Source organism: Tupaia chinensis, unplaced genomic scaffold, assembly GCF_000334495.1.
Source record: "Tupaia chinensis unplaced genomic scaffold, TupChi_1.0 Scaffold000423_1, whole genome shotgun sequence".
NCBI classification, from domain to species: Eukaryota; Metazoa; Chordata; class Mammalia; order Scandentia; family Tupaiidae; genus Tupaia; species Tupaia belangeri.
This window is the reverse complement of record NW_006159928.1, coordinates 8,702,484-8,723,050: the sequence shown is the minus strand read 5'-3', so window position 1 is coordinate 8,723,050 and position 20,567 is coordinate 8,702,484. Positions and strand designations below refer to the sequence as shown.

Below are 20,567 nucleotides of genomic sequence, written 5' to 3'. Positions count from 1 at the left end.
AAAAAAAAAAAAAAAAAAAAAAGAGCCCAGACAGAATGCAAAAACAGCTACAATAAAAGGCATATCCATGGTGTTATCTCCCCTATGGTGCTTAACAAGCAGGCAAATTGCTCATCCATACAAGAATAATCTATAAAGTGAGGTATTCTCACTTCTCCAAATCCTACAGAGACGATACCAAATTGCATATGCATTATTAAATAGTAGAAGGGAGAATAGATGTTGTTAAATAATGAGAACACCAAATGTTCCTAGGCACTGGAGCATTACAACATCCGTTCTGAAGAATTAAATGTACCAAGCATTACCACCAAAGGTTGTTATGCTAGGAGAAAATCTACGATGTCCTAAAGCAGCAATCTGGTGTAGAAACCATAATAAGTATACCCCATCTTTTAAAAGAATTGCAAACACATCTTGGTGACATACATAAGACCCAACATGCTTATAGCCATGTTAATGATGTGATTTCGGTACACTGAAAAAAAATTCAGAATCCTAAAACTGCCAGGTAAACCGAAAAGCATCGGCAAGGTGTTCCTAGTCACAGAGGTCCTAGAGTCTTGTAAAGAGCTGTAAGTAGAATGCTAAGTTTTTAATGATAACAGTTCAAGATAAAAACCTGGAATTAATATGCAAGATTATCTAAAATTGCTGTACTATCCAATGAGTCAGAATAAAGTGTCTGTCTCCCATGACATAGAGCAAATATAGCAAATTTGTTCTCGAGTGCTGTAAGTTTAAAGGAGATTCTAACCTGAAAGGGAACAATGGGGAAGAGGCCTGGTAGCTCAGTGGAGCATTCATGGGTGGGGCAATTAGACAGACCAGGGTTTCAGTTCCAGTCCCAGTACCTATTAGGCATGTTTAATTTCCTCATACGCTACGTGAGCATAATATCTATCTCGTAAGACTATTACAAATAGTATAAATATGGTATAAAGTCAACAATTATCATCATCATTACAATACTTTTAAATGTTATTTCTTTAAACAGTCCTGCAATAATTACTGTTCAAATGGGCCGTGGTTCCACCGCTGTTGAGAATCAACACAGAGGATTGCCACAGCCTGAATGCACCCACATCCCCTCTGTCCCCCGCCACCTTCGTGACTTTCTAAATGTAACGCTAATAAAAAAAGTAAGCCAGCGGCTTTTCTGACATATTACATCCATCATCCATAAACGTCTGCTGGTACGCAGATCTAGAATTTTTGTTAGTTTTTTTAATTATTATTATTTCTTTGATGCTAGTCATCATTTTGATAAGCATTTTTGACACATTTTCTCACACTCATAGCAAATCTTTTTAGGATGGAAGGGATAATATAAATCACTAGTGAGTTATGGATTCCAAAACGAGGGAATACCTGAGGTTTCACAGACAAGATCAAGAGAAGTAGAGCACCCCCAGGAAGAATTATACTCTTTGAAGTTAGTAACAAGTGATTGACAACAAGAAGGTGGTCCTCTCATATTTTACTGAATATGAGGGGATAATCTGATTTACCACTGGTTGTAAAACCTGCAATCCATGTTACCAACTTCACTCAACTGGACCTGCTACATGGTTCTTCAACCACCCTTCCTTCCTTTTGCCTATTTCCCTTAGTGGCGGTCCACGGTTTCACATTCCTCTTGCAATTTCCTGCCCTATCAACCTGGCTTTATTTCTTTTCTTTTTTTTTTTTTTGGAGAGGGTTTTTACTATAGGGCGCATGCACTCGCCAGACAGACAGAGAGAGACATAGAGACAGAAAGTGAGAAATCACCTTCCAGGGGGGATGGTCACGCCGCAATCCCTTCTCCTCCATTCTCCTCTCGGGATCTTGGGCACGCACGCACACACACCCGGCGTGAGTTTTAAGCCACCGGGTCCGGGACTCGAACCGTGGTTGACTACATGGGAGTCCAGTAACATAGCCATTGCGCTAACTGCTGGTTCCCTCAGCCTGGTTTTATTTCCAGCTTGGTTCTTCATTAAGCATCCAGTACCAGGCACAGCAGTTACAGAGTGCCCTATAATGCTGATGCCATATAAGAAGGTCTGGGAGGGACAACCAGCAGGTGGCATGATGGTGAAGGTGCTAGACTCCCATATGGCTGACCACGGTTTGAGTCCCGAACCTGGTAGCTTGCTTTCTCACTTTCTCTCTCTCTCTCTCTTTCTCTCTCTCTCTCTCTCTCTCTCTCTCTCATGAACTCTGTGTCAAATTTAAAAAATAATAATAATGATAAATTTTTTAATTAAATGGATAATTTAAGAAAAAAAGAAGGTCCCATGTTCACAGCCCAAGATCTCGCTATGCACGTTGGGCACACATATCCATAATCTAGGTTGACTGAGGCTGGGGTAGCACACAGCGTAAAGATCCTGTTGGGCGTGCCTCTTTCTCTCTCTCTCAGGAAAACTAAATAAATAAGTTTTTAAAAACATCCAGTACCCGATGAGAAGACCTTGAACTTCTATCCTTACACCTCCAAATTTTCCTGCTTCAAGTCTATTCTCCCTCTTTTCTTTCTGCCCTAGCAGAAGGGATATATCATCCCCTGTTTCTTATGCTCTGTTTTTGTTTTCCCTCCAAGTTCTCAAATATCAAAGCAAGTATCTCTCTCCCCTAACTGAGCTCTCTCTCGCTCTCTCGCTCTCTCTCTTTCTCTCTCTCTCTCTCTCTCTCTCTCTCTCTCTCTCTCTCTCCTGGCTCTTTCCACTGTATAAACCTACTCTTTTCTTCCTCTACTAAGAGAAATAAAGCAAGCCTTTCCTGTGTACCCTGAGCTCTACTTTTCCTTTTAGCTGCAGCTGCTGCTACTTCTCTTTCTCTCTCTCTCTCTCTCTCTCTCTCCCTCTCTCTTTTCCCCCCTCCCTGAGCTCTACTTTTCCTTTTAGCTGCAGCGCTGCTACTCCCTCTCTCTCTCTCTCTCTCTCTCTCTCTCTCCCTCTCTTTCTCTCCCTCTCTCTCTCTTTCTCTCTCTCTCCTTCTCTCTCTCTCTCTCATCTTCTCATTGCTAAGCTTCCTAAAATACAAGTCTCAATTCAAGCACTCAGTTCACCACTACTGTACCAGCCACTCAAAACGCTCCCACTTCCTTCCCAGTCATTTCAAAGGTCACAAATTTTCCACTCAGCAAAGAGACACTGAGTTCCTACTATGCACCAGACACTGCATTAAATCAGTGAATGTAATTATCTCTACCCTCATAAAGCTTGCATTTTACTAGGACAAAACAAACCAGTAATAAAAAAGATAGCAAAAACTGAATTATACAGCATGACAGATGGTGAGAACTACTTCAGAAAAAAAAAAATAATAACATACAGCAGAATAGAGTAAATTAGGAGGAAAGAGGCAGCATACTGATTTTTGTTTTGTTTTTGTTTTGTTTTAGAGGTTTTTGTCTTAAGGCATGTGCACTTACTGGAGAGAGAGACAGAGACAGTAAGAGGGAAAGTGAGAAATTTCCCCTTCGGGAGGATGGCCACACTGCAATCCCTTCTCCTCCACTCTCCTCCTGAGATTTTGGGCAAGGCATGAACACACGCCTAGCATGAGTTTCAAGCCACAAGAGGTCCAGGACTCAAACCATGGTTAGCCATGTGGGAGTCCAGCAACCTAACCACTATGCCATCTGCTGGCCCCCAGTTTTTTTGTTTATCTATCTATTTCATAGGAGACAGAGAGGAGAGAGAGAGAGAAGAACCCTCATAAGGGTCCCACATTGTGGTCCTCCTCACCCTCTCCCTCAGGATTCCAGCAAACCAGGATCATGGATACATGTTCCTGCACTCAGCATGCACAGGTCTACCTGGGAACCAATCCCAGATCTTCCTCCAGCACTGCAGAACTGAGCTACAGCTACGCCATCATGGCTGGGCTACAGTACAGTTTTAAATAGAATGGTTAGGATAAGCCTTGTTGAAAGGACAAGTTGTATGCAATGATTTAAAGGAAGTGTGGGGGTTAATAGACATCTGGATGAGAGGAAGGAACTGCAAGAAAGACAAACAGCTACAACAAAGCCTAAGTGGGAATGTCATAGCAAAAAGGCCAGTGACGATGATCACACACACTGCAAATGCAGTAGGCAGTCTGTCCTCATCGTGTGTGACCTCTCTGTTGATGGCTTCCTCTTCCTTGAATCTCTCTTGTCTTGGCCTTGAGAGAATGGTATAAAACCACTCATCTACATTATGTTTTACTTCCCATCCCTTGAGCTATCTCAACTTCTTTTAGATATTGATCTTCCTATTTACTCCCAAGACAGACAGTAGAGCTCTTCACCTATCCTGTGCCCCTTTACCCTAAGTACAGAGGAAGATCACACTTCTCTACCCCTTTAGAAATTAGGTGCAGCCACAGAACTGTGAGCAGTGCAAGGTGAGCAGATGTGACATGTGTCATTTTCAAGTAGCAGCTTTGAGAGCCAGCATGTGAAATACCACATCTTTTTTTCCTTCCTGAAAAATGAAGACAATAATGAACCTACCTCATTAAATGATTGTAAGCTAATATTCACAAAGCATTTGTAAGACTGCCTGATGTATAATGCATAATTAGAATTCTTTTATCAGGATTGTTATAATAATTAAGTAAGATAATCCATATAAACCCCTTAGCCTAAAGCATATAGTATGTACCTATGTGGTTTGGCAAAGGCTGCGGTTGTAAGCACTCAGTGTGTGCCTCTCAGTAGTGCTCCCCCGGAGGGTACCATTAGAGTGTTTGCTGACTTGAAATGATCATGGAAGCTTGTGCCAAGACAGAGATCCATCATCATCGCAGTAGCCCAGTACTCCACAGAACATGCTAGCAGGAGGAAGAAAGACACTTTGCTTGTGTTAAAGCAGTGAAACTTGGGGACTGTTTGCTACTATGTAGAGCTCCAGCCCATGTTTCCTAACTCTTAGTGTTATCCAGGAGGCCACCCTCAGATCTGCACTCCACATAACTGTCCTTGGGTGACTTCAGGGCTTCAACCACTCTTGATTTCAACCACCACCAATATATTGATGACTAAAATATGTATCTCCAACTCAGCTCCCTCCTGAATGCCCCATCAGTATATCTGATCACACAGTATAGTATTAATACAAGCTCAACTCGGCATCCAGACGAACTTGATCATTCAAAATAGCCTTTTTGTCTAACCCATCCATCCCTCTGGTTTCTGTCTGAAAGAAGGTATCATCATCCTTCTAGACACCAATCCAGAGACCAAGACAACCCGAACTCCCTTCTCATCCCTCCCCCACGTCTGCGCAGAACAGAGCACCGTCTTGCACACTCCTTCTGCCTTTCTTCCCTTCTTGCCCCCTCCTGTCTTCTCACTGGCCCAAGTCCCGGCCTTCATCCCATCTCCATGAGTACACAAACGTACAAGGCAGGAGCAGCCACTTTCCTGCTTCTGCACGGTCTCCTTTCAATCCAGTCCCCACGCTGTTGCTGAAGGTGCTTACAATTACACGAACAGTCACTTCACTTTCCCTCTTTAGACCCTTTGAACTAGTTTTCCTCAGTCCTCTAGTAAAACTGGATCTTTTTATCCTGCCCTCCAAAACACTTTATTACCTAATTCCTGCCAATCTTTCTAACTACAGATCTTGCCTTTTCCTTTACATTAGCCTCACTGAATTGCTTGCAGTCTCTCAAAAGTAGATGCTAGCTGTTAACTATTAATGTTCATAGCAGCAGCAGTACTAATAACATTGCAGATCTTATACTATAATGTGTGGCTTATCTACTGATCTCTTTCCATGGACTATAGCTCCTGCATAGCAAATCTTTAGTCTAATTCCTCTTTGTATTCTGAGTACCTAGCACAGCACTTAACGCATAGTAGATACTCAGGAAATGTTTGCTGGATGGCTGGCAGACTGACGGAATAAATAAATGAATGCATGACTTTATATATTTACATATACCTACATAGGGCAATAACTAACTAACTAAATAAATAAATAAATTCTAAGACTTCATAAAGAATTACTTTTTGTTCCTGTATCAGAAACAGACACACGAGGAATGTGTAATTCAGAGCAGGTGTTATTTTCACCTTATTCCATTGCTGCATTCCTACTAGTTTCACTGCCAAAAACATTCCAAAAGAGCTTGTCAGCTAAAAGCAAAGCAGTCCTGACATTCCCAAATCTTTCCCTGCAGTCTAGTTAAAAGACTTCCAACTTAGCCAGGGTAAAGTCCGTGGAACAATCGGCATTGATTATGGAAATGGAAGCCTGTTATGAGAGTCAACACAGAACAAAGAAAGCAGCCAAGTCAAACAGCAAAGGAGTTCCCAAAGGAGGAGTTCCCAAAGGAGATAAAAATAGAGGAAAATGTGCAAATCAGACTTTTCCCTTCTTTACTTTTTTCCATCAATGCCCTTATTTCTTTTCTTGTATTCCCCTTAAGCTTACAGATGAAACTTTTTTTAAAAAAAAAAGTAGGCTACTTTAATCCCCCTTAAGTGACATCTATAGCGACATTATATGGTAAATATAAAAATGGATTATTTTCAGCCAAATAAACCTGTAAAAGATTTTACAAACATTTTAATTATGGAAAACTTGACACGTAGAACAAAATGGCAACCCATGGTTCAAAGAAAGCAGAGCTTCAAGCTAAAAGTTGATGCTGACCTGAATTGACAAGCATTTTTAGGAAATCTGTACAGCTTTCTGCAGCCGTAAATTTATCATTCGGAGAATCAATCATAAGCTGTTTCCCGATGAAATTTCGGCAGGTTATCTTAAAAAAGAGAGATGAAAACAAAAGTTACTCAGCCAGGTATTAATATTTATACTTATAAAATTTAGCTTTACTTAAAATGTTTATCTCACTTTTCACTCGTCAAAACAAAGAAAAGCAAAATACTACTACTAAATAAAGGTTTACAGAAGGTCATTCAACCATGAGAACTTTGAGGGGGGGAGAGGCTACATATTTTTTCCTATTTCTTTTGTACTGCACAGCTGGAAGACCATTAGGCAAATTATGTAGAGCAATTAGAATATGATTTTCTGATAGTCTATAAACTTGCTAGTCTAAATATATCTTCCATTATGTAGAACTGAAACATAGTTAAAATATAGGCTGCTTTCCCAAGGCAGATTTTTTTCCCCACCTTATTCATAAGGAATACAATTTTAACTACCCTGGTAAAGTTTTTTCAGACCTAACTTCTGCAACATTTTAACCATTTATATTCTAACGAATATTTCATTCTTCACATTGTAAAATATCTGAAAACAGAAGGAAAATCTTCTAAAGGGTCTCATCTCTCTCCACTTAGCTACTCTCATCCCTTGAACTAACCTATCACTAAAAATATAGCCCTCCTTGAACCCCAGTCTGCTATAGATGCTTCTTCTTTATCATCCCTTGTGGGTACTTCTGTAATGAGATGTAAACACAGTCTAATAAAATGCAAATTCCTTTCAACAGACTATTAAGTCCCCATTTGACCTAGTCTCCTGCCTCTCCAGCTTCATTAAACCAATGTATACTGAACACCTATGATGAGCCAACACTGTTCCAAGCTGAAGAGAAAACATAGCCGAGAACAAACTAAGCAAAAATTCCTGTTCTTATGGAATTTATTCTAGAGGGAGAAGGGAGATGATAAACAAAATAGTGAAGTACATTATATGGTATAGTAAAGAGCTATGACTGCTCGAGGGAGAAATAGAGCAAGGGGCACATAATGTTAAGCAGGGTAGTGAGGCAAAAGCCTCACAAAATGCAGTATTTAGCAAAGTGTAGAAGAAGTGAGGGAAAAATCATTGTGGATATTTAGGGGAAGAGCAACTCCAAGCAGAGACAATAGCAAATTCAAAGTCTCTGAGGCAGGAACATCTTTTTATTTTTATTTTTTTTTTAATTGCCAGAGGGCACGTGTGCTCACCAGAGAGAAAGAGAAAGGGAGAGGAAGAAAGCACCTGTTGTCCCCCACTGCTGGGGTGTGGTCGTGTAACGATCCCTTCTCCATTTCTCCATCATGTCCGTATTTGGGCCACACATGCACACGTGTCCAGTGTGTTTTGTTTTGTTTTGAAATTTTTTTATTGAACTTTATTTAATTAATTTATTTATTTTAATTTGACCAGAGTGGGACAAAGTGAGAGAGAGAGAGAGAGAGAGAAAGAAAGAGAGAAAATGAGAAAGGAAGCCACCAGGTCCGGGACTCAAATCATGGTCGGCCATGTGGGAATCTAGCACCCTTAACCACTGTGCCACCTGCCGGCCTCCCCCCAGTGTGTTTCTCAAGTCGATGGAGCCAGGATTTGGACTGTGCCACCTGCCGGCCTCCCCCCAGTGTGTTTTTCAAGCCAATGGAGCCAGGATTTAGACCATGGTCTGCCATGTGGATCTAGCTCCTTAACCACTTGTCTATAGGACCAGTCCTAGAAATACATTAAAGAATAGTGCAGTTAAAACCTGCAGAGGCTGAGGGCCAACAGGTGGGGTAGTGGTTAAGGTGGTGGGTTCCCATGTGGCTAACCACGGTTTGAGTCCAGACCCTGTGGAGTGCATGTGCAAGTATGTCCAAAATCCCAGGATGAGAATGGAGGAGAAGAGACTATATGGCATTGCCATTCCCCCCGGAGGGTGATTTCCCACTTTCCCTCACACTGTCTCTCTATATCTCTCTAGGGAGTGCATATGCCCTATGGCAAAAACCTAAATAAAAAGAAAAATAAAAAAGTCTGTAGGAGTAATAGGATATAATTTATTAGAGGCAAAGTTTATCATTAAGACAATGATAGAAGACGTTTACTGTACTGTGAATCAGATGAGAAGCTACAGTAGCGTTTTAAGCAAAGATATGACCTGGTCTGACTTCTTAAAGGCTCATCCTATCTGCTGCATTGAGAATAGACCACTGACTTGAGGTAGGAGTGTTGTGCAATTAGGAAGTCGTAGCACTAATTCAACTAATCTAAGCAAATATAGGTTGAGTAGTCCTCATCACAAATGCATGGGACAAGAATGTTTGGGATTTTGTATTTTTTTCAGATTTTGGAATATCTGCATACACATACTGAGCCATCTCAGAAATGGGACCCAACTGTAAACATTGATACACATGGCCTGGTGATAATTTTATACAGTGTTTTTGTATTGCAGCATATTGACTGTGAAGTCAATTATGGAACTTTCCACTTGTGGCATCATGTTGGCACTCAAAAGTTTTAGGTTTTAAAGCATTTCAGATTTTGGATTTTCAAATTAGGAAGCTCAGCTTGTACAATGATAGTTTTGGTTAGAGAAAGAGTGGTGGAGACAGTGACATTCTGATTATATTTTTAATTATATTCTGATTATATTTCACCATTCTCTTAATGATAAAATTTGCCTCTTAATGATAAAATTGGCTAGATCCACATGGCGGACCATGGTCCAAATCCTGGCTCCATTGGTTTGAGAAAAACACTCGGGGGAGGCCGGCAGGTGGTACAGTGGTTAAGGGTGCTAGATTCCCACATGGCTGACCATGGTGTGAGTCCTGGACCTGGTGGCTTGCTTTCTCACTTTCTTTCTTTCTCTTTCTCTCTCACTTTGTTCCTCTCTGGTCAAATTAAAATTATATCCAATTACTCCTACAGACCTTTTTCTTTTTCTTTTTCTTTAGGTTTTTTGTCATAGGGTTTGTGCACTCACTGGATATAGAGAGACAGTGAAAGGGAAAGTGGGAAATCACCCTCCAGGAGGGATGGCCATGCAATAATCACTTCTCCTCCATTCTCATGGGCTAGCCTGAGCAGCAAGGATGGAGTAGTCATCCACTGAGGCAGACCTGACAGAATAGGTTGGTTTGAGATATGCTAAACCTGAGACAAATAAGACATCTAAGAAATGATATTGATTAGGCAGTGTGACTTTTTTTAATGAATCAACTTAGGTAAGGGTTAATATGAGGAGGGAAGAGAAAGAAGCACTTATTTTGCACACACACACACACTTCATCCCAATTATTCAATTAAACATAAACTTAGATGCTACTGTGAAGAGCACAGATTTAATTATATTTTGCAGATATAATTTAAGTCCATCATAAACTGTCTTTCAGCTAAGGAGATTATCCTCATTGGCCCTTACCTATTCAGGAGAGCCCCTGATATGCAGGCAGTCTCCAGGACTCCAAATACCAAACAAAAGCCAGGTCTACCATGGTTCTTTCCTCACCCGATCTTGCCTCATTGACTATCAATGGATAACAGCTTCTGTCCATGCTAGTGGAGTTTCTTTCTGCTTATGGTCCTGACCGCCTACCCTGTGGATTTTGGAATTGCTTAGCCACCCACTACAATCACATAAACCAATTCCTTGTAATAAATCCCTAGTAGATAAGATAAGATGAGATAAGATGGGACCAGCAGGTAGTATGATGTTTAAGGTGCTAGAGACTCCCACATAGCTCACCAGGGTTCAAGTCCCAGTTCTGGTGGCTTGCTTTCTCACTTTCCCTCTTTCTCTCTCTGGTCAAATTAAAATAAATGAATGAATAAATAAAATAAAATAAATAATTATTTTTTTAAAAAAGATGAGATAAAATCTACACTCTAAGTTCTGCTTCTCTGGTTGAACCCTGTCTAATAATGGGCTGTTATGCATGTCAACACAAAATTCAGGAGACAGGTCTGGAGTGGAGATGTAATTTCAATAGTCATCATAAAGATTGTACTTAGAGAGACACAGACTGAGTTAAAGAGACACAGACTGAGTTAACTTACTGAGTATGTGTATAGAGAAGACAGAAGAGCCAAGAGCAAATCCTTGGGGCACACCACAGCAGACATTGGGGGAAAGAGAAAGAAACAGCAAAGGAGACTCAAGGAACACTCCCACTAGTTTTACCCTGTCCCATGTCTGTTGTACTTCGGTTGCACAGGCCTTCTTTCTGTCACGACAGCATGGTTCTTTCATTCAACTGGAATGCTCTTCCTTCAGATCGCTGCATGGATGGCCCCTTTGCATCAGATGTCACCACCTCCAAGAGGTCTTCCTGATCACCCTTACTTAAGTCTCTGCCTCACATCCAGAATATCCCTATCTCATTGACCTATTTTATTTTCCTTAGAGACCTTACAATGCTCATGAATCTTGCTATTTATCTCTTTATGGGTTTGTTATCTGGCCCTATCCATACATCTTAAATGAAGTTCCATGAAACAAGAATTCAAAATTGTATTTGTACCCAAGAGAACATGTAAGAGGCAAAGCTATCATTAGGTCAAAAGGAACCTTTATGAGAGGAAAATGGAGTCCTCCCCAGATGGATACAACACAATAAGCACACATACTGGTGTGTGGAGAATGGACTGGATTCAGCCCCCCATGTATGCTAGTGCAACTGAACATTTAATTTCAGACTCTACAACTGTATGCAATGGCTTCAATTAAGTAGTCCGTACATATTTGTTAAATTAGTAAATGAGAAAATTGATTTATCTCTTTGTTCTACCTGATTTAAGCTATATGTGACTTTCACAAGCCCTAGGCACTTTTGCCTCTGTGGGCCCATTCTTCAATTAAAAAGAAAATTTTAAATTATATTTTATTATTGTGATTGGTTTAAATACAAAAACATTGATACTAAGTTAAGACACTTTTTACTTTAAAGTTACTCTTTAAAAAGAAAAAAAAAATGTAGTGGATCACTGAGAATACTGTGGATTCAGACACAAACCCCCTTGTGCCTAATGGAAAAATCAGCCCTGGCCTGAATATAAGCATCCTGTGAACAAGGACTTAATTTCTGTTTATCTGAAAAACACTGGCACATAACAGACTTTCCATAGCATTTGTTGATTTGAGTGATCAATGTCTATGTGAAAATAACAACATTGATCTGATCCCTGTATCTTTTTATTTTATATGGGTACTAATAAGAAATCGCAACTGCTTGACTAATAGGGCTAAAAGGGCTAAACTCACCTTCTCTCCGTACTTAGCCTCATAGTTTGCACAAGGCTGTTGAGTAATATCTGGACCCTCGAACTTCTGTATTCTCAGAAGAAGCTGACGCTGTCCATACACCAGGAGTGGTGTCACTTGTTCTGTATACCTTTCGCTAGACAGGAGTAAAGAATACATTGAAAAGCAAACATTAGTGTAAAGACTTCTTTTCAATGAAGTCTGTTACTTTTTTCTTTAAAGAAAGGTCTGTTAGTTTTAGCTGCCCCTACTGTAGTACTTACTGTGAAATTATATTGAACTGAATGGCAAGTGACACTAGGGTTTCCCATTTTTCCACTTGATACAAAACTTCCAGAGATTTTAATACAAAGTCATGGATCCATTTCAAATCAACCACGTTTACGTCATCCAAAGGATGTTCAAAAGTAAGACTAAATCCACCATTATCATTTTTAATGTTCCCATAGCAGCTTGGAACACTGAACTCTCCTTTGTCTTCCAGAGACTACAAATAGCACATTGAAAAAAAAAATTGTGTAATTTCATGTTTTACCACATTATTGCTTTCAGAAAACTGGATGTGATAGAAATATAACTTAGAAAAGAAGTGATAGGATTTTAATGTGCAAATCAAAGTTTGATCATTTAAGGCAAAGCTATCCAACAGAACTTTCTGTCATTATGAAAATGCGCTATGTTTACGCTGTTTAATATAGTTCAATACCCAATAGACACATAACTAATGCACTTTTGAAATGTGGCTAGTGCAACTGAACGTTTAATTTCATTTTTTTTTCTTTTTTTTCGAGAGGTTTTTGCTATAGGGCACGTGCGCTCACCAGACAGACAGAGAGAGACATAGAGACAGAAAGTGAGAAATCACCCCCCAGGGGGGATGGCCACACCGCAATTCCTTCTCCTCCATTCTCCTCTCAGGATCTTGGGCACGCATGCACACGCGCCCAGAGTGAGTTTTAAGCCACCAGGTCTGGGAAGCAAACCGCAGTCGACTACGTGGGAGTCCAGCGACATAGCCATTACGCTATCTGCTGGTTCCCAATTTCATTTTAATTAATTCAAGCTTAAATTTAAATAACCACATGTATCTGGTATTTATAATATTAATATAGACTGAGGTTTATGCTTTTTGGTATACAATCACTATTCAGTTTTTTAAAAAAAGACATGCGACCACTAAGGTCAGGTTTTCAGGACAAATAGCTTTTAGCATAAGCAATTAATGAAATTCCCTAACTTGTTGGTTACATTCATCAATTTGTAGAATACTATGTCCAATCTCTTGATGCAGAGGTCAGACCTATGGAGGAAGAAATCTTCTAGAAGACTCTCTTTTCGCCTGAGAGTTACCATGTGACTACTGTGTTCATTTCCCATGAACCTCTGATGTAATTGTGCATACTTTTGAAAGCTCTGGAATTCTTAGTTCCATCTAAGGGCCAGACTACAGACTGGATCAGTTGAGTAACTCATGTTCAGTCCTTCCTATCCCAGTGATAGCATTAAAGGTAACCCATGTGAAGGGGAGGGAAGGTATCGACAAAAGTAGAGGATAAACATTCCCTCTAACAAGATTCATGGTCCCTGAAGTTAGAAGAAACCTTGTAAATCACTTAGCTGTGGAATGCAATGTGCACACCTGAAGTCAGACTGTCTAGGTGTGCTAGTGAATTTGCTTCCTTACTGTGATAACTGGGACAGAGGACATGCTTAGCAAAAGGCAGCTGATATTTTACTGTTGTTCTGAACTCAACCCCTGTAACCCACTGACAGACTTTCAGTAACACACATCTGCATAAGGGGCCTTCTCCATTTCTTTGACCCCAGGTTACTAGGTGGTACTCATGGCCTTCCTCTTGGTGAGTGTGGAAAAAAATCAAGTCTGTCAGGACCAGCAGTTGGCATAATGGCTATGTTGCTGGACTCTCATGTAGTCGACTGCAGTTCGAGTCCCAGACCCGGCAGCTTAAATTCACGCTGGGCGCATACGCGTGTGTGCTCAAGATCTTAGAGGAGAACGGAGGAGAAGGGATCATGGCATGGCCATCCCCCCCCCGGGGGGGGGATTTCTCACTTTCTGTCACAATCTGTCTTTCTGGCAAGCGCATGCGCCCTATAGCAAAAACCTATCCAAAAAAAAAAAAAAAAAAAGCCAGTCAAAGACATTACCATATACATTAAAATCAACAGATTTCTTTCCATTTTGGATCCCTTAAATGTTTTGCACTTCCCACTCAGCACTTCTTGGGTGATTGCTCTATCAGGATCTGCCTGTCTTCAGAATCACATCATCAGGGGTCCTGACTCTACCCCTGAAGAAGTCCCTATGCCTAGGTAGTATGTTTATTTCTGGGATGACAGATAAAGAAAACTTTTGTGGTTACTACATTTTCCAATATAGTGCTCACCAACAACAAAGCTGACATTTTATCTCTGTCTTATTTAGCACTTATCTCTTTTCATTTTTATTTATTTTTTTTACATTTAATCACTTATATCATTACAGCATACCAAATGAATTTTCCCATCATGAATATATGACTTACGGGTCCAGTCAGAGACCTTATCATATACATTAAAATCAACAGATTTCTTTCCATTTTGGGTCCCTTAAATGTTTTGCTTTTTTCTTCTTCCCCTTGATTCCCTCCCTCTTAAACAGCATTTATCTCCTAATTGATACCAACCTGAGAGGGAAATAGGGCATGAGGAGTATTGTATATTAACATGTATGTTACCTTACAACCTAGAGAAATAAACAGGACTGGCATTTGGAGGATCAATATTTTCTAATTGCTCATGTTTTCTTCTTAAGTTCCAGATTGCTGGAGATTTTTCTCCCTGTATTTTGGTAATCTGTTTAAAGTTGAATTGTGTCATGGTCAGATTCTCTTTAAGATTGCAATCTTTTCAATTTTATCAATACTGGTTTTCTGACTGTGTACATGACCATCTACGTGAACACAGCATGCACACTGTGCTCTGTGTTCATTCCATGGGAGTGTTCTGACCTTTAACTCCGACCTTAACGACTGGGTTAGCATCGGACTCCACAGGTTTAAGGGCCTCATCCTCGACAGCCTGCCCTCACTTCAGATGCTAGCCACCTTCTCAGGGTCACCTGCCCTGCTGACTAAGCTATAAATTCAAGGGTTCCCATAACCCCCTCAGGTTTGACAATTCACTATAATCATTCAGAGAACTCACTGCAACTGTACTTCTGATCACTGTTTTATTATAACAGGAATAGCCCAATGAAGAGGGATATAGGGCAAGGCCTGGGAGGGTCCTTAACACAGAGCTTCCTTACTCCATCCCCATGGAATCAGGGCTTGTCACCCTCCTGACACATCAGTGTGCTTAGCAACCAAGAAATGCTCTTCAAATTTTAGTTGGCCAAAGTGAATTTTGAATTTCTGTTATTATGATTGGTATGTCTTTCTGAGTAATTGAGCTTCTTCTTATTATAAAATATCCTCTTTTTTTTTCAATGATAAGGAATGTGTGAACAATGCATGCAAGAAAAAGAGAACACCCTCAACAAGGTTTCATCATACCACGACCCCCTCTTCCCAGCCCTCTAGCTCCGCAGCATCCTGGGTTCCCATGCACATGCCTCATGTTTCAGGCCAATCAGGGAAACTGAACCTGCCATTGGCCATGTGGCTTTTGCCTTGTATGCCACTGTGTTACCACTGCGCCACAGTAACTGGCCCTAAAATGTACCTATTTATCTCTTGTACTCCTTGAAGACTATTTTATTTGATATTAATATAGCCTCGTCAGCTTTTTTATGCTTATTGTTTTCATGGAGCATTGCTTTCCATGTTTTTTCCCTCAGTGTTTCTTTTTCTTTACATTCAAAGGGCTTCACTTACAGACAGCTATGCATTTCTTTTTTATGTAGTCAGATACTCTCTTTCTTATATTTGGGGCATTTAGCCTACTTATATTTAAAAGGTATTGACAGGATAGTGTTAGGTTTAATACTGCCTAATTGTTTTCTATTTTTCCATATGATTTTGTTCCTCTCTTTCTCCTTTATTACCTTCTTCTGAGATAACTGAGTATTATTTAGTCTTCCTGTTTATTTCATTAGCTTTTTAACTATCTCTTTTTAGGTAGTTAATCTAGGGATTATTAAATGCATCCACTTAGACTTAATATTGTACCACTTTGTATAAAGTGATCGAACTTACAACAGTTTAATTTTTTTTACCCTGTCTTTTGTTCTACTGTTATATGATTTCCTCTGGAACAGTTATAGGCCTTATGGCTTGGTGTGTTCACCTGTTTATTAATTTTCAGAATGCTTAGGTTAATTGATGTTTGCACTGTTTCTATTTTATTTCCATGTTTTAAACCAGTGTGAAAGATTTTAAATGGCTGCAAATTCTAACAGACCTGGAATACTTGAACATGAATAGATAATGCAATGGAATAAAGAGACAGTGACAAGATATGTAATCTCTCTTGAGATTCATTTCTTTATCCATCAGAAAGATTGATATAAGAATTTGCTGAATTAAGATTAGTTTATGTAGGTGCTGGAGCTCATAAATGTTATTTTCTCTTTTCTTTCACAAACTGGATTTTCAGGCTAAATATTTTTTAATTAACATTTAATGCATGTTACGTATTGTGAATTAATAATAATGAGAAGCATGAGAAATATAAACAAAGCAAATGGGAACTCAAGAAAAATATCAGTTTCCACTTATCCCAAAGCTGCGCAATACAAAGATATTTCTAATTGAATACAATAAAAATAATCACCAAAGTGCCCTTACCTTAATAGAATTGGTATTTTGTAGTTGTATTAGCATGTCAATAAGTAATTCTGCTCCCAAAGAGAATGGTAAAACAGAAGTACAGAGGAAAGCATCCTGGCTAATGGGAAATGTTTTATAAAGATCCACTGCCTGTTGAATAAGTATTTGTACCTCCTGAGTAAAGTTCCAAAAGGCCCGACAGCAGTTCTGGAGCAAAGTCCAATAGCCGCCACGATGGGCAAGTACCTAAAAACAGACACAGCTCCAACAGTTATAGATCTCTGAACAGCTTCATCTTTCTGAAAAGACGTGTCATTTTAAACATAAAACAAAACAAAACAAAACAAAAAAACACTAACACCATTTATATGCTAAATACAGGTGCAGGTACTGTGTTAAGACATGGGTATGCGTTACTCCATTTACTTCTAACAATAACTCTGGGAACTAGGTGTACATTATCTTCTACTTAAGGTACAGATGAGGAAATGCAGCCATGAGGCCAGCTTGCCCAATGTCACAGATCCATAAGTAGCAAGCTAGCATTTGCACACCAATGGTCTGACAAAACATCCCACTGTCTGTGGAACTTAATTCAAATACTTCAACATATGTAGTAGGATGAGTTAAGCCTAATTTATATCCTCAAATAAATCAGAAAGCATGTCAAGGCCTTAAACATAAATCAACACTCTTGAGGGAATTAAGCTGCATGGGAGGCACAAGCTCAATCTCCAGCCCTACCTAAACAGGCAGGCATAGTAGCATGCACTTGAGGTCCTAGCTAACTCAGAGATTGGGACAGAAGGATCAAAACCTCGTGAGAGGGAAACGCAGGTGGCAAGGTGGTAAAAGCACTGGACTCCCACATGGCTCACTGCAGTTCAAGTCCTGGGCCTGGCTGTTTGCTTGCTCTCTCTCTCTCTCTCTCTCTCCCTCTCACAAGTGCATTTGTCTTATAGCAATTTAAAAATAATAATAATGATAGGAGGCCAGCAGGTGTTCATGGTGATTAAGGTTGCAGGGTTCCCACTTGGCTGACAGTGGTTCAAGTCCCAGACCTGGTAGTCTGCTTTCTCCCTTTCTCTTTCTCCCTCCCTCCCTCCCTCCCTCTCTGGCCAAATTAAAATACATAAAGTTAAATAAAATCATTCTTTAAAAAATAATGATAAATGAAATTAAATAAATAATTCCAAAAACCTGGTGAGACCTTGTAAAAGTCTTAAGTCTATCTCTGGGTCTCTCCTCCTTTGTTCTCTCTCTGTCTGTCTCATTTACTCTTTAATAATAAAAAATAAAAGCCCATATTTCTAAGTGCTAGATATCTGGCATGAACAGGGAAACTGGGTCTACCCTTATACTGCTTAAAATTACTAGAGGAAGTGGATACCAGAGAAATAAGAAAAATAAAATTTCAGGGAATATATTTTATAAAGTAAAACAAAGAAGAAATGGGTCAGAACCTGACAGGTACTGACAGGACATGTCTTTCTAGACTGGGTGGTCTGGAAATAGGTCCTCTCTGAGAGATGACATTTGAGTGGAGCCCTGGTTATTGGGGTGAACGAGTCATGTGCACTGGTGGTTGTTGCATGAAGGAGAACACCTGAGGCTCAGGGAACAGCAAGTGCAAAAGACAGAGAGTGCAGTGAGAGCTGAGAAAGAGCTCTGTGCTTGCAGCAGCACAGAGATGGGAACGTGCTGAACGAGAGCAGGAGCAGGAAGAGCTGAGTTCCCCGGGTAAGCGGGCCCAGCTCCTCTAGGGCCCTGACACTGGTGGAAAGGAGGTTAACCCTCACTGGTCACTGTCAAAAAGGATGACCTGGGTGTGCTCACATTTGTGAAATCACTCTGGGGCCAGCTGGTGGCATGGCAGTCACGCAGCCGACTATGCAGTCCGAGTCTGGATCCAGCAGCTTGAGAAACATGCCAGGCACATGTGCATGTTCAAAATCCCGAAAAGAGGGAGAAATGGAGGAGAAGGGATTGCAGCATAACTATTCCCCATGGGGGTTGCTTTTTCACTTTCTCTCTCTCTCTCTCTTCCTCTCCAGCAAGTACATGTGCCCTCTAACAAATAAAATAATTTTTAAAAAAAATCACTCTGTTCAGTCCATGGAGCATATGTGAATTAAGTGGTGTTTTCTTATCTAGTAAAGATAGATTTCCCCTCACCTCCTAAAAGGTTTGAAGTAAATGCCCCTTCTGCAATGAAAAAAATGAAACTGACTTATTTGCAGCTAATAATTCCAATTCTGAGTCTAATAACCTATCACATAATATTTAAAAAGAAAAAGAGAGAAAAGCATTTGAGAGAAGACCCACGTGCCCTTTAGAGGCCAGAGTTTGGGAGCATGAGCAGGGCTTTCCTGTAGTCTGGAAAGAGCCTTCCCTGCATTACAAGCATGGTACCCCCAGGAGAGATCAAGACCCCACAGAGGGATCCCTGGTATCTCATGAGAAAAACCCATGTCCCAATTGTGGCATGAAAACTGCAGAGGAGTACATGCCTTTCTGTGTGGACAGGGACAAGACTCTGGGTGGATGAGTGATGGGTGGCTAAGGGAGCTCATCCCTTCTCTGTGACGACTAAACTAGGCTAGGATCCTACTAAACAGGGCCAGAAAACCTTAAAAATGACTGAGTCTAAATTCAGCAAGACGAGGTCTCAAGGTCAAAACTAAAATTATGTTAGTAAGTAGCTACATCTTACATGACCACGTTTATGGGATGAGAGTACATCTGCTACATTAGCCAGTAAGAAAGATCGGATTTACCATTGCTCTCCTGTAATATAAAAAGATCTTCACAAAATGATCCAATAGACCTAGATTTGCTGCTCTATCTTTCTCTTTAGCATTAAGGACTGATTGAGAGTCTGAGTCATGATCGGTTTGTATCTTGGACATATTTTCTTCACCCATTTTGGAATGAATAAATGCAGAAAATTCTTCAGTATCTATAGTATGAAAAAAAATTAGATATAATGTGATTAAAAACATACAATTAAATTCCATAAAATACAACAGGAGATAAACATCAAATGAGTAATTTAGATAAAACATGTGCATGAATTTGGGGGAAGGACCAGGTTGTCGAAAATGTAATGAACCAAGTTTCTAGAGAAAGTGGCACTCAGGTGTTCAAAGATGGGCATGATCTAGCATATGGGAAACTTAAAGAACATTTCAGGCAAAGATGATGGCAAAAGGATAGACAGGAATGCACATGTTTTTAAGGGAACAATAACAAGATCCTCAGAGATACTAGAAAGTGAGCAGCACCCCCTTGGAGTCAGTCAATAGAGTGCCCATGGCCATGCATTCCCTTGCAATGTTGCCTAAAAATAGGGGAATTTCTCCCACTACAAGCCTTCTTCTGGAACTCTGGATTAGATAACGAGTATCAATATTGTATTGCCAGTTTCATGATAAGTTTTAGGCAGGGAGCTAGTTTTCCAAAAATTCTCAGGGAACTACATATTATCAGCTATATACAAAAAAAGGAAACTCTATGTCTATGGAATTTTCTTTCAAATACTTTACTATATATAGTAGGATGTGCAAGAATCAGTTAAATCTAATTTATATTCTAGAAGAAATTAGAAAGCATATCAAACACCTCAAACATAAACACCATTCCTGAGGCAGCTCATGAGCACACAAAGAACCTCAATCAGCAATAAATAACATGGCATTTTAAAACCATTATTAAAATGTATTGCAGGGGGCCAGCAGGTGGCATGGTGGTTAAGGGCATTGGACTCCCACATGGCTGACCACAGTTTGAGTCTTAGACCTGGAAGCTTACTTTCTCACTTTCTCTCTCTCTCTCTCTCTCTCTCTCTCTCTCTCTCTC

General features: G+C 40.0%; 1 protein-coding gene across 1 annotated transcript in view; it reads right to left on the bottom strand.

Annotated features, from left to right (window-relative positions):
• Positions 1–20,567, bottom strand: part of CFAP54 (cilia and flagella associated protein 54) — a 347,206-nt gene that overhangs the window by 165,511 nt on the left and 161,128 nt on the right. The window contains exons 35-39 of the mRNA XM_014590242.1: positions 19,487–19,668; positions 16,728–16,955; positions 12,201–12,424; positions 11,938–12,073; positions 6,639–6,747 (exon numbers count right to left, since the gene is read on the bottom strand). Of these exons, the coding sequence (XP_014445728.1) occupies positions 6,639–6,747; positions 11,938–12,073; positions 12,201–12,424; positions 16,728–16,955; positions 19,487–19,668 (879 nt within the window). The remainder of the gene's footprint in view (positions 1–6,638; positions 6,748–11,937; positions 12,074–12,200; positions 12,425–16,727; positions 16,956–19,486; positions 19,669–20,567) is intronic.